The 14,855-nt window shown below is 53.6% G+C and overlaps 1 protein-coding gene across 1 annotated transcript in view; it reads left to right on the top strand.

The window, feature by feature from the left end:
- The window catches only part of RIMS3 (regulating synaptic membrane exocytosis 3), a gene marked incomplete at its 3' end in the record, with an annotated part of 40,184 nt that extends 26,742 nt beyond the window's left edge, over positions 1 to 13,442 (top strand). Inside the window, exons 3-7 of the mRNA XM_084652217.1 lie at positions 6,403 to 6,544; positions 7,384 to 7,496; positions 11,087 to 11,188; positions 11,947 to 12,086; positions 13,230 to 13,442. Coding sequence (XP_084508343.1) covers positions 6,403 to 6,544; positions 7,384 to 7,496; positions 11,087 to 11,188; positions 11,947 to 12,086; positions 13,230 to 13,442 — 710 coding nt within the window. The remainder of the gene's footprint in view (positions 1 to 6,402; positions 6,545 to 7,383; positions 7,497 to 11,086; positions 11,189 to 11,946; positions 12,087 to 13,229) is intronic.
- Between the last annotated feature and the right edge of the window lie 1,413 nt (positions 13,443 to 14,855).

The following is a 14,855-nucleotide window of genomic DNA, read 5'->3' as shown; positions in this document are numbered from 1 at the left end:
GTAGGAGACCCTGCGTGGTGGTTCCAGTCAGCTCAGGCTGAGCATGTCAGTCTGCGAAGTAGAAGACCAGAAAACACCACTGGTCTGTCTGTGTCCAGCAGCCTCTGCTGAGAGGCCCCTATAATCATTACAACCACAGCCTGTCTCCTCTCTGCTACCGAGGATGCTACAGGTTCTCTTCCAGGCTCTGCTACTGACTCACAGGGTGACCTTGGGCAAAGCACATCCCATTCAGTGCCTCAGTTTCCCCATCTGTAAAAGGGGGATGGTGGTACCAATCTATTTCTCAGAGAGATTGTGAGGCTCAGTTTGCGCCTGTTTATGAAGAGCTTTGAGACTCGGCTGAAAGGTGCATCGAATTAATGGGGTGGGGAGTGGGGCTGTGTGTCTTGTGGGGACAGACAGACAGACCGATGGCGGGCGGGGGGGCTCAGCCGTTGGGCAGGGAGCTGGAGGAGGGCATGTTGGTTTTCATTTGCTCAGTACATGGAACTGTCCATGTGTCCTTGGGCCTGGGTCTCTCCCACTGGCTCTGAGTAACTGGAGCCCAGCGCAGAACTGGCTAAGGGTCACGCCCTGCCCCCCCCCCCATGCACCCATTGGTTTCACTGAGGTCAGGGGCAAATTCAGCCCCACTGAGGCTGCAGTACAGCTGGCCACCTTGCACCCCTTGGGTGGCCACATAGCCATGGCCTCGTGCCCCCGGGAAGGGGGCCTCCTTTCCTTGCCGAAGAGGAGGCTTCGCAGACCCCCCTAAACCCCCCAGGTGCCTGATGAATCACTGGCCCACCCTGCGGGTGGCTGAGAGACGCCAAAGCGAATTAGCATCAACGCGGGGAAGGCAGGGCATGAACCAGCTCGCGGGGGGGGGGGGGGGGGAGGCGAAGAGGGGGGGTTGGGGAGAGAGGGGAAGGGTTGCCATGGTAACCTGTGACTGGACCATGAAAGTGGTGGAGGGGAAGCTCATGTAAAATGCTGGTCAGAAATAATCTGGGAGCATGAGGGGCCGCGGGAGTGCCCGTGGGGAACGGCGCACCGGCCGCCTGGCCTGGCTTTCTGCCACCGCAGCTTCACCTGGCTTGCCTGATTAGCCCCACCTGGCCACCTTTTGCGGGGGGCTCGCTCTCTCTCTCTTCCCCTCCCCTCTGCCTCAGGCTGCAGTGGCTAAGGGAAAACTGAGCCCCAACCCCTCCACCCCTTTCCTGCCCCTTCTGCTGAGGCTTGGGCAGCGGGGAGTCCCCGCAGCTGGAGAGGCCGGAGGTCAAATCCCCTGCCAATGTAACCCCATTTGCACCCACAGAATATGGGGCCTGGGAGTCTGAGGCTTTGCCCGCAGCTGGCAGCGAGCCTCCCGGCATGGGCAGCCAGACTCGTGCTAACTCGGCGCAGGCTAGCGAGCCGAAAAACGGCAGCGTGGAGGTCGCGGCTTGGGTGCAGCTCAGGAGCTCAAGCCCCCCGCCCCGCCCTGCCCCGCCCCACCCTCTGGGTCTGAGCTCAGGTGGCTCCCGCAGGGGCAAACCCTGGCGTTCCTCTCTCTAGCTTACAATTCTGCAGCCTTATGACACCTTCCGGCCACGGATCCTCCCGCCCACCGTCGCGTTCCCCTACTCCTCGCCGCGAAGGCCTCGTAACCCCACTGCAGTAAAACCAGAGTCTTCCCGGACCTTCAGCCAGCTCGCTACGCTTCCCGTTAACAAAGCCCTGACTCTCCTCCGTCGCCCAGTAGGGGCATCCCACCCCAACCAGCTCGGCTGTCCGGGTGCAGGGCTGCCCGATAGGTCACGGGTCGTGGCAGAAGAGCCGCGGATGTGCACATCACGATGAGACGAAGCGTCGTTTTCTCCCTGAGGTTCCAACCGTTCCTCGGAGGTCGTTTTGCTTTGTGTTGTTCCTACCCTGCCTCTCAAACGCCCTGAAGCATGTGAATAATCCATTGGTCGGAACGGGGCTGTTCCCTGCGAGTAAGGGAGGGTGAATCAGACTCTTCGCTCCCCTCTAGTCTTTTCCACCCAAGGAGTTCAGCACTCTTTCGAGACCCGGATTGACTTCAGCTCTCACTAGCTCCCGGTGTGGTAGGAAAAGACAACCACCCCCATGAGATAGATGGGGAAACTGAGTCACGGGGTGGTGCAGTGACTTACCCCAGATCATGTGCCGAGTCAGTGGACGGACCCAGGATTCCCAGCTGCCTGCTTTGCTACACCCTGCTTCCTTCCATCTCGCGTTCAGGGTACGTGGCCCCATCAGGCTGCTGATTGCTTATGGCTGTTGAGCTGCAGGAGGGCTACGCATGTGAGCTGGGCACAGGGAGGCGGCTCTCTAGGACTCCTTGAGTTCCCAAGGGCGTGGAGGAGTGAGAAGCCTTGCGACAGCGGCAGTGAACAGGACAGTATAACAGAGGGATCCCAGCATGCAGAGGGCTATGCCAGCTGTATGCCTAGCCCAGCCCGGCAGCTGCTACAACAGCAAAAGCCTCACCACCCCGGGACACCTCACTGGGTGTGTATGATGCCGCCTTGCCCATGCAGAGGGCAGGGGTGTGGGAGCCAGGAGGAATGACGCAGGCCATCGTCCTGTGTGCCTGCATGCGTGTTCTCCCCTGGCACCCTCTGGCTCTGGCAAACAATACGAATCAAGAGCCTCAGCTGAGCTCGGCGGACCAAAGCAAGGATGCACTGGTTGTCTACGCCAGTGGTAAAGGCTTGGCACCCGCCCCCTGCGCTGGGGTGAATTTCACCCCCGATGAAAGGATAAGAGCACCCCCTGCCCCCAGTCAAAGTCAAAAGAGCTGTGGCATAAATGCAGGGCCCAGCCTTTCCAGACCCCGCCTCCCTGCCAGCACCTGTGACCCCCCCCCGAGCCATCCAGCCCGCAAAAGCAGAGCACAGCAAGCAGCCCCTGGGTGGCTGCTCCCATGTCGGCCTGACGGCCTCTCGGAGCTGGATAAGGATCCAGCCATATCCAAGTCCAAATGAGGGATGCCACCACTTGCAGAGCCAGCGCTCCCGGCCCTGCTGCATCAATGAGTTTTCTCAGTTGCTCCTCCTCTCTCTTGCGTCTCCAATCGATCCGTGTTCCTGCCTCTCTTGAACCCGAGTCCATCCCAGCAGGGAGGAGACTCTGGGGCTGGCTGTAGGGGGTCCCACTGCATTGCAGACAAAATTACCATGGCAACACTCGCCAGGAAGATGCTGCACAGAGGCAGAGTCAAGCTGAAAGGGAAGGGGGTGGGGGGAGATGAAATCAACTCCAGGCTTGTTTGGGGTGTCCTCTCCCATCTCCCTCTCGGGCCCCGCTGCAGGCACTGGCTTGCACGCCCCTCCTCCTTTAAGAGTTTACCGGGGAGAACTGGCTCTACATTTGCTTCATCTCAAAATAAAATAAAACTGTCATCCAGGGAACAAGATTCCCCCATATTCAGAGCTGGCAGGGGACCCAGGTTTGATAACAGTCCCCTTCTCCAGCCTTGCAAAATTGCTCTGACAGCTGGCCAGCCCAGGTATAAAAATCTCTTCACCTACCCTTTGCCTTGGTGACAGTGGAAAATTGAATGGTGTTTGACTTGCCCATCAAAAGGAGTTACTAGCCCCGGGCAAGTAGAATTTTGCAAGGTATCAGGCTCTGGAACCTATGTCTGTGTCTGTTTATTTACGAGCTGGATCTGAACCTTTGCTGAGACTGGGAAATGTTCCCCCGTGTTTTGGTGTCTTTGCTCTTCTGCATGCTTGGGGTTCAGGTGCTAGACTGGAGCAGTTTGGATCAGGGCTTTCAGTTCAGCCCTATATACTTACCATTTGCAAAGTTTAGACCTGGATTTTGGACAGGATTTCAGACACCCCTCCAGCTCCAGCAATTTGGTTTGGATCCAGCTCAGCTTTTGCCCAACGCCAAAGTTCCTGGGAGTTTAGTGCAGCATCTGAACCAAATTGGGGACTTTTAGAAGGTCCGCATAAAACTCCAGGTGGTTGGGAAAAGCCCTCGACTGTAAGTGGGTTCAACCCAGCAGCCATGGGGCCTTGGACAATTGCCCTGCTGGCTAACCCCGAATGCTGGCCCTGGCTTTTATATGCAGAAAACCAGGTGCTGGGCTCACGTTTGCTCACACAGCGACCCCTTTCTCAGTGAAGAGGCGAGTGAGCACATGAAAATCAGCCTGGATGGCTTTTTTTTTTTTTTTTTTTTTTTTGGGCAAAGGTTGCATAAATCCCAGTGAATAATTTATCAAAGGCCCAAGAGCAGCGGGCTGGGAGATGGGCATCAGAATCTTGTGGTGGAGTTCTCGCCGTGTGGACTGCTTTGATTCTTTTATCTGCTATAAAGTGCCCCCCTCCCTTGGGGTCTCTAGGGCAGAGAGCATTTCCCATTGGACAGAGCAGCCACCCCCACTCCCTCTCCCCTCCAGAGAAGGAAAAGGTCAGTTGTAAAGGGCAGGTAAACAGCAGATCTGAAGCATCTCAGCTTGAGCGTGATATTTCAGGGGAGCATTATCCATCATGTAACTTTCAGAGATCTACAGCTCCCCTGCTGGGGAAGGGACAGGCAGGTGGGAGCCAGCCTTTGCCCATCTCACTCCTTGGCAACATTACCTGCTGTGTTCCACCAGCCAGCCAAGTGACTGGGTGCTCCTGGGAGTGAATTCCATCTGCTGCTTGCTATTTAGGAACCCGGGCAGTGCCAGGCTGCATCAGACCTGGGCCCCATGGCTCTGATTGCCCAGTACCAGCTGCTTTAGAGGAATCAAAGAAACGTAGGTCTGGAACAGACCCTGAGAAGTCATCTACTCAAGCCCCCTGCGCTGAGGCAGGACTGAGTATTATCTCGCCCACCTCTGACAGGTGCTTGTCTAACCTGTTCTTAAAAACCTCCAGAGAGGGAGATTCCACAACCTCCCTAGGGAATTTGTTCCAGCTCTTAACTACTGTGACAGTTGGGAAGTTTTTCCTAATGTCCAACCTAAACCGCCCTGGCTGCAATTTAAACCTATTGCTTCTGGTCCTATCCTCAGAGGTTAAGGAGGACAATTTATCACCTTTCTCTTTAGAGCAACCTTTTCCCTACTTGAAGACTATTATCATGTGTGTCTCCTCCTCCCCACCCTGTCTTCTCTTCTCCGGACTAAAAGACCCAATCTTTCCTCACAGGTCATGTTTTCTAGACCTTTCATCATTTTTGTTGCTCTCCTCTGGATTTTCTCCAGTTTGTCCCCATCATTCCCAAAGTGTGGGGCCCAGTGCTGCTGGCCGAGGCCTTTGCAGTGCTGAGGAGAGTGGAAGAATTACTTCTCGCATCTTGCTTACCACACGACTCCTAATACAAGGCACAAGAAGCCTCGAGTGGATAATTCCGTGCTAATCTGCCCCGAGGAGAAGCTCCTTTCCAAGGCCCATCAGGCAGAGATTGGCCCATGTCCCCAAGCAGGATGTTCACATCCCTTCCAAACAACTTGCTTTTACCCCTCAAATGTACCTGTGGATACTCTCACTAGCCATGGAAACACCCGTCCTTTTGTTTAATCCTGCTGAGCCCCTGGTCCTCAGTTATTTGACTCTGTTTGAGTTTTTACACTGTGCTCATCTCCATGGCATCTGAGTGCCCTAGGCTCTGCAGTGCAGCGAGAGAGGGGACGAGCATCTGCTGTGTGTGGTTGATTTGTTCGTTGCTTCCTTCCTAGGGGGAAATTGCATGTGGGTTTAGTTGGTTTTTTTTTAAAATGACAATTGTTATTTGTTTGCTGGGAGGAGCAAAGGCAGGTTGCACTAGGAGCAGAAGGTGGCGAGATCTGAGGTGGTTCCTGGTTGCTGGGGGAGTGCCTTCCAGTCCGGGAGGAGCCCCCGAGGAAGTTTGGTCTCCTGCAAAAATGAGTGTTACCATTTTGCCATGCAGTTCCCTTGGACTGGCAGAGCAGAGCTGCATCACAGTCGCACCTCCAGGCCCCAGCCAGGGACAGGGGCCTAGGCGCTGTACAAACGCCATCCCTGCTGCAAAGAGCCATCTGCCTCTTTTTGTATCAGAGCTCAAAGTACTTGGCAATCAGCTAACCCTAAACCTCACCTCAGAGGGGGCTATGGTCCTCCTCACTTTAGAGATGAGGAAACCAAGGGGGTAGTGACTTGCTCGAGGTCGATGAGAGAGCTGCAGCTAGAACCCAGGAATTCTGTCTTGCTGTGCTCCTGCTCTAACCACTAGACACAACATCCCTCAAGATGCCACCTGGGGTGCCTGTCCCAGTAGGGTGGTGTCATGTTGCATGCCCATGTACCATCAACCCCTGAAGGACGAGGATGGGGGTGCAGGGAGCATTGTGCTGATTGCTCTCTGACATCTTGCTGTCCGGGAGGGGGAGTTTCTTTAGTTCCCAGCCCACGATTCCCCAGCCCGGCTTATCTGCATGTTTGCTTCCAGATGGCGGCCCAAAGAAACTGCGCAGTACCATCCGGCGGAGCACGGAAACCGGCATCGCGGTGGAGATGAGGAACAGGGTTACCCGGCAGGGCAGCCGGGAATCGACCGACGGCAGCACCAACAGTAACAGCTCCGACGGCACGTAAGGCCCAGGGTGCGGGGTGACCGGCCCTGTACTGCATGGGACCGGAGGGGCGGGGAGCAGGGCGCCATCCGAGCACCCAGACTGATCCAGCGAGGCACAGAAGCCCTGCTCCAGTTCTCCTTTCGGAGGCGGCACTCAGGCTGTCCCAGTGGGTTGGAGGAAGCATGTGCTGCCCCGAGGCTGCTCTCCTCACAGAGGGGGAGGATGCTGGCGGCTCTGCTGTTCTCCCACAGGGCACAGCTTCAGAGCAGGGCTAACGTCAGCTCTTCTGGTGCCCCAAATCAGACCAAGCCCCTGGGCCCCCAGGCGGCGTGCAGAGCCAGAGCTCTCGGTCCCGGCTGTCATCTGTGCCTATCAGCATCAAGCCAATGCTCTCCTACAGAGCCTCACGACCCCCTGGGGTGATGATTGCCCAGCTTTCAAGCACCCCAGATCCCTGGGCACAGAGTGTCAGATCAGTCTGGGGGTTCCTCGTGCTGAGTTCACAGGGTCCTGTAGAAATCGGAGGTAGTGATGGTCCATTGGGGGCTGTCTCCTCCAGGGCAGGGTTGTTCCCTGTAGAGTCTTCTGTGCTTTGTCCAGCCGCGTTTCTAATCCATACGCGGTGGGTATCCTACCAGTGCCCTGGGAGGGTCCGTTCCGCAGCTGATGCCACTGTCAGCAAACGGTAAGGGAGGTTTGGTTAATTCATGTTCGCTCCGTGCTTTGAGATCCTCATGCAAGGCACATTATCTCTGCGCAAAGAACTATCAGCTGGGAAATCCAGTGCTACCCGGGGGCTTGTCTCACCCATACTGTCCCATCCCCTCTCTCCCCCCCCCCAACCTTTATCTCAGATTCATTTTCCCCATGACCCGGCTGGGAGCCGAGAGCCAGTTCAGTGACTTTTTAGACGGGCTCGGGCCGGCGCAGATAGTTGGCCGGCAGACACTGGCGACGCCTCCGATGGGTGAGTGCTCACAGCTGGAGCGGGTGGCCCAGCCCAAGGGAAGAGGGGAAGTTGTTACACTGGATTAGGCTCCAAGCCCTATGCCTGGCCCGTGTCTCCTCGCGGATGGAGTTGAACAGCCAGATCTCACTGTAGGACTGCCGGTGACTGGCACCAAGGTCAGGATCAGGCCCTGACCCTGCCTCCCACGGGGTTAAGGGAAGTGGGTGTCTGTGACCTGCCTGGTGGGAGTTGGGCTGGAGTCGGGGGCCTGACGCATGCTTTCTCAGTGAAGAGGCGAGTGAGCACATGAAAATAAGCAGGGATTGCTCTCCAGGGCCTGAAGCGAGACCATTTTAATGTCACAGCTGTGCCCCAGCCCGAAGGAGGGACCCAGCCCAAAACAACAGACGGGGAGGCCCGATGGGGTTCGTTTCTTTCCCTGGGTCAGGCTGGGATTTGAAAGGGACCGAAGGGGGCTAGGAACCAAAATCCCAGTTTTATAATCTGCCTCGAGATCAGCCATTGCCAGGGTCACTGACAAACCAGCAGCGGTGCAGGAAGGGCAGCGAGGTGTCTGGACTAGAACACAGGTGCCATAGGAGCAGACAGGTGGCCCCTTTGGAAGAGGGGAAGAGAGTGCCGATTTTGGGCATACATGTGGCAATGCCCAGATACTGCAGAGGGACCTGTCTTACCCCAGTGAAGTGTTCCATAGCTGGGATTTCTCTTGAGATGTTAAGCTGGGAGGAGCACCGTGCTAGGACAACGATTGCAACTGCAAATGAGGTGAATACCGGCCTTATTCTGTATAAAAGAAAATGATCCTTTCACCTTGAGTGAAGCAGGTCCTTTTTTCTGTAAGCCCCTGGCTTAAGTTCCATACTGCCTTTGAGTCCTAAGGATCCCACAGCCTATATGCAGCAGCCCCGCAATGCGGCCACCTCTGCGGGGGAGGGCAAAGAGGGCAGAAAACATTCTTCAGAACAGTGGTGGGGTGATTTTTGAGGAAGGGCAGTAGAACAAAACTCCTTCCCCAGGTTCAGCAGATCTTTTATGTACGCACAGAACAGACAGGCCTTTGATTTAATTGGAAAGAACAAGGGTAGGCGGGGTGTGTGTGTGTGGAATTTCACATTTTCACTCCCCCTACCCGTTTTCTTTTAAATCAAAATTCAAAATTTCCATTCAAGATTTTTGCCCCAGATTTTGCATGTTCAAAATGCAGCTGGTGGAAATGTTCTAAAGACCAGTAGTTGGCATGGTGCCTGTTTTCCACCTCAGCAGGATGAAGGGTCGAGCTGAGCCAGGTGGGGTGGGGAGGAAGAGGTGTTTCATGCCTAATGTTTGGAAGATGAAACCCTCCTCTCCCTGGTAAAAAAACCACCATGAACAAATTGACCCTGACCCTGATTCTGCTTTCGCTGAGCCTGGTGTAAATCAGAAGTAACCCCTTTAAAGTCAATTGAGTGTCACTGGTGGGAGGGAGATCCGAATCAGACCGGCTGCGTTTAAAGTATTTTCCTGGTTTTTCTATAGCAAGTTTGGGGCCGGAGGGAGAAAGGAGGCATTTTTCTTTTCCTTAAGGCCATTCATGTGGGCTAGGTCGGTGTTTCTCAATGACCACTGCGTGGACCCGTGCAGGTCCCTAAGATCTCCCTGACACAGTTTAGGAAGGCAGCAAGCTGGACCCTGGTATCGAAGAGGTTGAGAAACACTGGGATAGGTGACACCCCCAAACCATAACTTCCTCTCCACCCTGGGATTTTTCAAGAGGTGAGACCCTGCCTGGCTCTCAGCTCATTCTCTGTCCTCATCATCCCATTCCTTATGGTGTCCCCTGCTCCGAGTCCGACGCGTTTCTGAAATGCAAAGTGTGTCTGAGAATTTCCAAGTTCATCTTGTTTCTCTTAAACTCTGGCGTGACACCAACAGCCCCCCCGTCCCCTTGCGCCGCCCCCCGCTCCCTCCCCTGGGCCGCACCGGTGCGACGGGTGCAGGCCGTAGGCCTGTCACACACGGGTGGAGCGACGGGGACCCACCTCCGTGCACATCCCAAGGGCTGTACCTGCTGGGGCTGCTGCGGACGTCGTAAGTGGGAGACCGAATCCGTGTCGTGAGCTTAAAACAACAAAAAAAAGTTCATTTTCTTTTGTTTTCCTTCTGGTTTCTTTCTTTCTTTCTCCATGGTGGTTTCTGTTGTTCATGTCGTTCTGGGCTTTGCCAGCCGAGTTGCCACATCCTCACACCACCAAGCTGAGAAATCGCATCGTCTTTGCTTTCCCTTTTTCTTTAACAAACCCACCTGTTCCCCCCTGCATCCACTGTCATGGTATTTCATTTTTCTCCTTTGGCGCCTAATGCTTGAGAACATGCTTTCCTCAGCTGCCCTCTGCTGGCCAGCATTTTAGAAGAGGGTGGGGGAGAGGTATCTGGGTGGAGAACTTACTAACTCACTTACTGACAGAGGGAAGATTCAGGGTTTGTAAACAGGGGTCTGGGGCTATCCCTGGAGATGCTACTGTAAAGTGTATGACATGGAATCGGGGGCATGCCAAGGGCCCGTCAGAAATACCTTTGAACCCGGCCCAAAAGGACACGGACCATCTCTAGGGTTGCTTTCATGGGACTCAAAAAGGGCTGGAGGAACTGCATTATAGGCAGGGAAATTGCCCACCCCACATCTGAAGGGAACTAGTTGCTGGGTACTCAGCCAGGCTTGGGCCCACAAGGACATGCAGTGTACTGAAGGTAGAATGGAGATGAGACCCATGCTCTCTCCACCTCCTCAACTTCTTGGGGCAGCCCCAGAACGTACATGCCATGCCGAGGAACTCCCCTTCCCAAGGCATGGCTCTGGTTAATCTTAGCATATTCACCCTCTGGCAAGGGGAAAGCTCCCAAAGGGCTGATTCTGGGTTCAGAGAGGGCGTATCTCAAAATGGCCTGACGGATACAAAAGTACATGGACAACTAATTGAGTTGTTGGAAAAGCAGGAGGAACAGGCTCTCTCTCAAACCAGGGGAGCCTCATTTTTAAAATGCTACAGCTGGATTTCCAGAGGGTACAACTCACCTGAAGTTGTGGACGCTTCGAAATTCCGCAGAGCCAGCCATTGATGTCTCACGAAGTTGTCCCGGTACCCTGACAGCATGCTCAGACTGGCACTCAGGTGCATGAAGCCCATTGCATGTCGCTCTTCTCTGAATTATATCCCCTGTTTCTACGTTGTTCTGGTAACAAGATGCCCAGAATCGAGTTCCGGGTCCTAGACATGTTCCCATCAAAGCTCCCTTGAGGAAGGGATTAGATGGCTCTCCTGTGATGTCCTGTCGTCTTGTCAGCTCCACGTTCTTGTTGCTTTCATTTTGCTGTCCCCGCCACCCCCTGTTGCAGCCGTTTCAAGATACTGGGTGCTCTGGGACTTGCTCTGCAGTGCACCTGGTGCTTTAGAACAGGGTCCTCAGAGCAAGGGAGCAGAGGACAGTGGAAGCCCCAGGCCAGTACGCAGGCGAGTAAGGGAACGGCACGGATGCTAACTGGGAGGGCGGCCATTTGTCCCCGACACAGGATGGGACCCCTGAGTCTCACCTCTCCCCTTCTGTCCTAGGTGATGTCCACATTGGGATGATCGATAGGAGCGGGCAGCTGGAGGCGGAGGTGATCCAGGCTAGGGGCCTCACCCCAAAGCTGGGTTCCAAGTCCATCCCTGGTAGGTATCTGTGCCAACAAGCCTTAAGGAAGAGCCAGTGGAATCCAGAAGCTTTGGGAAGGTGTGCGGTGAGGGTGGGGTGGTATGGAAAGGAGTTCATGCCTCTATTTTGCTCTTGATAGTGTTGCTTTATGATACACCCCAATAACAGGCAGATGCCCCCCCCCATCCCTTGGGGCTCCCCCTCCAGTCATGTTATGGTTAGTTCCTTGGGTCTGGCTCTGCCTGGAGTGGGCAGCAGCGGGTCTGACTGGCTGAGTGCACCGGCGTTTCACCACTGCAGAGCCAGGCATTAACACAAATAACCCCCATGACCGGGGGCAGTTAAGGTTGTTTGACAACCCACACGCCTAACACAAAACCTATCCGACAAGGAAGTGAAAAATCAAAGCTACCAGCACAGCACAGCCCCTCTCTTCCATGAGAATGCATCACAATACAGCAGGATGTCAATAATTCAGCACCCCTTCCCGAAATTCCTGGTGCCCATTCCCCCCTGCCCCACCAAACAGACCAGACGTCCCTCACCCATCCCTTCTGCATAGCTCTGGGAAACTACAAAACACACACACAGGGCTTGGGGAGGGGGTCTCGGCAGGCCAGCATCCTTGCGGGAGGCAGAGCTCTGGTTGAGGTGTGTTCCTGGCAGTGCTTGCCTTGGTTTCTCCCGCTGCAGATGAGGCCCAGTGCCTAGGTGGTTCTGCTGAGGATCATCACAGCCGGTTTGCATCTGTGCTTCTCTCTCTTTTTCACTGCAGCGACTTATGTAAAAGTTTATCTGCTGGAGAATGGGACCTGCCTGGCCAAGAAGAAGACCAAGATGGCCAAGAAGACCTGGGACCCATTCTACCAGCAGGCGCTGCTCTTTGACGAGGGCCCACAGGGCAGAGTTTTGCAGGTGAAGTAATCCTTTTTCAAGGGGAGGTGGGCAAAGACCACTTCTTAAAGAGAAAGTTGGACATCTTTGAGGAAATGCCCCCAGCAGCAGGTGCCAGATCCCCCCTATTCATTGGCTGTAAAAAGACCCAGTCAAACATCTGGTCTTTGACTGGGGGAGCAGATCCATGAACGCTTCATTTGAGGGAAAGGGGAGGGAACTGGGAGTCTAGATTCCTGGGTTCCATCCCAACTCTGCCCCTCACTTCCTCCCTGACCATGGGAAGTCCCTTCACCTTTCTGTGTCACTCCTTGGCACCAAGGGGCAATAGTTCCTGCCGTATCATGCAGGGGCATGGTCATCTCTCATATGCTCATTCATAGAGGTTTGTAAAGTGCTTTAAGATCCTGGGATGGAAGGGACTTTTGACCTTTCCCTCGATCAAGTTGCTCATGGGTACACACATGGCATCATTTACCTTAGTGCCCACACCTTATGGGTGGCCAGGATGGCTGTGCGCTGAGGTGCGACATCAGCATCCAACTGGGTGACCATTAGGCTGAGTGAGGGAGAGCTCAAATGTTGAAGATGCTGAGATCCTGTGGGTCCCATTGGAATTGCAGCTATCCAGTGCTTCAGAGAGGCAGGTCTTGAACTGTATATGTTCATATTATGGTAGTGCCTCATCCAAGGGCAGGACCTGTACAGACCGGGCGCCATACAGACACTAAGAGATGTTCCTCGCTTAGAAATGGCAGGCAGCACCTTGCAGCCAAGATCTCATATCATTTTACAATCATTTCTCAGTGGGGTAACATCTTCACAACATCCCTGTGACATTAAGGCTATAATGCCCCATTTTGCAGTTCGGTAACTTGAGGCAGAGAGAGGCTGAGAGACTTGGTCATGGCTGCACAATACAAGGAATCAGTGTCAGAGATGGGAATATAGCACCCCCATTGTCTTGATTTTGAAATTCATTGCTCATGCCCTTAGCTCAGATCCCCCCTCAGAATAAGACAAGATGCCTTATTTCTGGTGTGACACACCTGGCTTCCCCCAGGTAAGTGCTGGGGGACGGGAGAAGAGTCCCAAGGTTTATATGATGCACGGAGCCCCGTCTGGGACAGGTTCAGTTTAGCTAATGAGGGTTCTTCCCTGTAGGTGATCGTCTGGGGAGATTATGGCCGCATGGACCACAAGTGCTTCATGGGAATGGCACAGATTGTCCTGGAAGAACTGGATCTCTCCAACATGGTCACAGGCTGGTACAAACTCTTCCCCACTTCCTCGTTGGCGGACTCCACCATCGGCCCTCTGACGCGTCGCCTCTCCCAGTCCTCTCTAGAGAGCTCCACTAGTCCTTCTTGCCCCTAAGGGGCAGGGCTCAGGGCGGGGGTGGGAGGGAGGGAAGGAAACAAGCTGGCCTACCAAAACGTTTGGTGGCACGGCTGTAAATATTCTGTGTCTGGTTTTGTTTTGGTTTTTTCCCTCCCTGAAACAAGCTGCTCTCGACATGTTCCTCGCCAGCTGCAATGTTCCACCGCGCAGGCAGGGGACTTTAAAGGAGAGGGGAAGGGGGCAGGAAGGAGAAACAAGAACAAACTTGTGACACAGAACAAGGGACGTGACTGACTGACAACTGATCCCAAGACTGTTACCGCATCTCATCGAGTCATATTCGGAAAGCAGTCAAACTGTGGACCATATTTCTCATCTGAACAGCTGGCGGGAGCGTCTTGGATCCGATTCATTCAATCCCACTGCAAGTAGCATGTTAACTCTATTTTGTTTTGCCTCCGTTCTGTTTTCCTGATCATTGAGGGAAAAATAGCTTTTTTTAAAACAAAGAAAAATGAATATATTTAGCACTGCTACTTTTTGTAACGGAATGTAGCATCTTATGATATTATGTAGCCTGCCGTGCGCTAATTTAAAACACATTCTCTCTCTCTGCAATATCTAGGAGGGACACTCTCCCTACCAACAGGAACCATCCGCCAGTCACTTGCTGTTTTGGTAGATTCCTAACACAAATCTTGCAAGGTTGAGCAAGCAATCTGTGGATCACTTTTTTTCTTGGTAGCATGTAGCCTGTGACAAGTGACTCTGCCAAAGCAGTAGGGGAAGAAAGAGGTGCATTTGACCTGACTGTTATTTAAGTGTATTATGGTTCTGACTTGATGTTCCACCCCCAAAATGTAATGGACACCATGCCTCATACAACAGTTCCAACTAGGAGGAGGTGATGCAATGGGAAGATTGCAATGATGGTTGAATTGAACTCCTAGTCAGTCTCACCTTTGCTCATTCACCCCCAGGCGAGGTCCAACTTGTAGCTGAAAGGTTTCCATGCTCCATTACTGCATTTCAGGGAGCAAACAGAGGGTTTGTCAGAACATATACCGCCCTTAATCAGAAAGAAGGGCTGAATGCACCTTTTTCCAACCCTCGATTCATTGGTATGCTGCAGGGAAACATCTCAGTTGTACTCACTGTGGATCTGGCGTAAGGGTGACGGATAGGTTACACAAAACAAACTAGATGTTTTGAATTTATTATGATGAGTGTTTTTTTTGTTTTGTTCTGTTTTTAAAGCAGCATTCTGGTTCCCAAAGAGGACCAGTTCTTGTAGCAAAACCGAGAATTATGGAAGCTTTTTATGAAGGTGCCTAATGAAATTTGCTGAAAATACTCAGGGGAGACACCACTAGAAACTGCGGTTTCTTCATTAAAAATAAATAAAAATTACACGACTGTCCTGAAGGATCAGTTTCCAAAACCAAGAGT

This window comes from Lepidochelys olivacea (assembly GCF_965140295.1).
Source record: "Lepidochelys olivacea isolate rLepOli2 genome assembly, chromosome: 19".
Lineage (NCBI taxonomy): Eukaryota > Metazoa > Chordata > Testudines > Cheloniidae > Lepidochelys > Lepidochelys olivacea.
The sequence above is the reverse complement of the archived record's forward strand: the minus strand, read 5'-3'. Positions and strand labels throughout refer to the sequence as shown.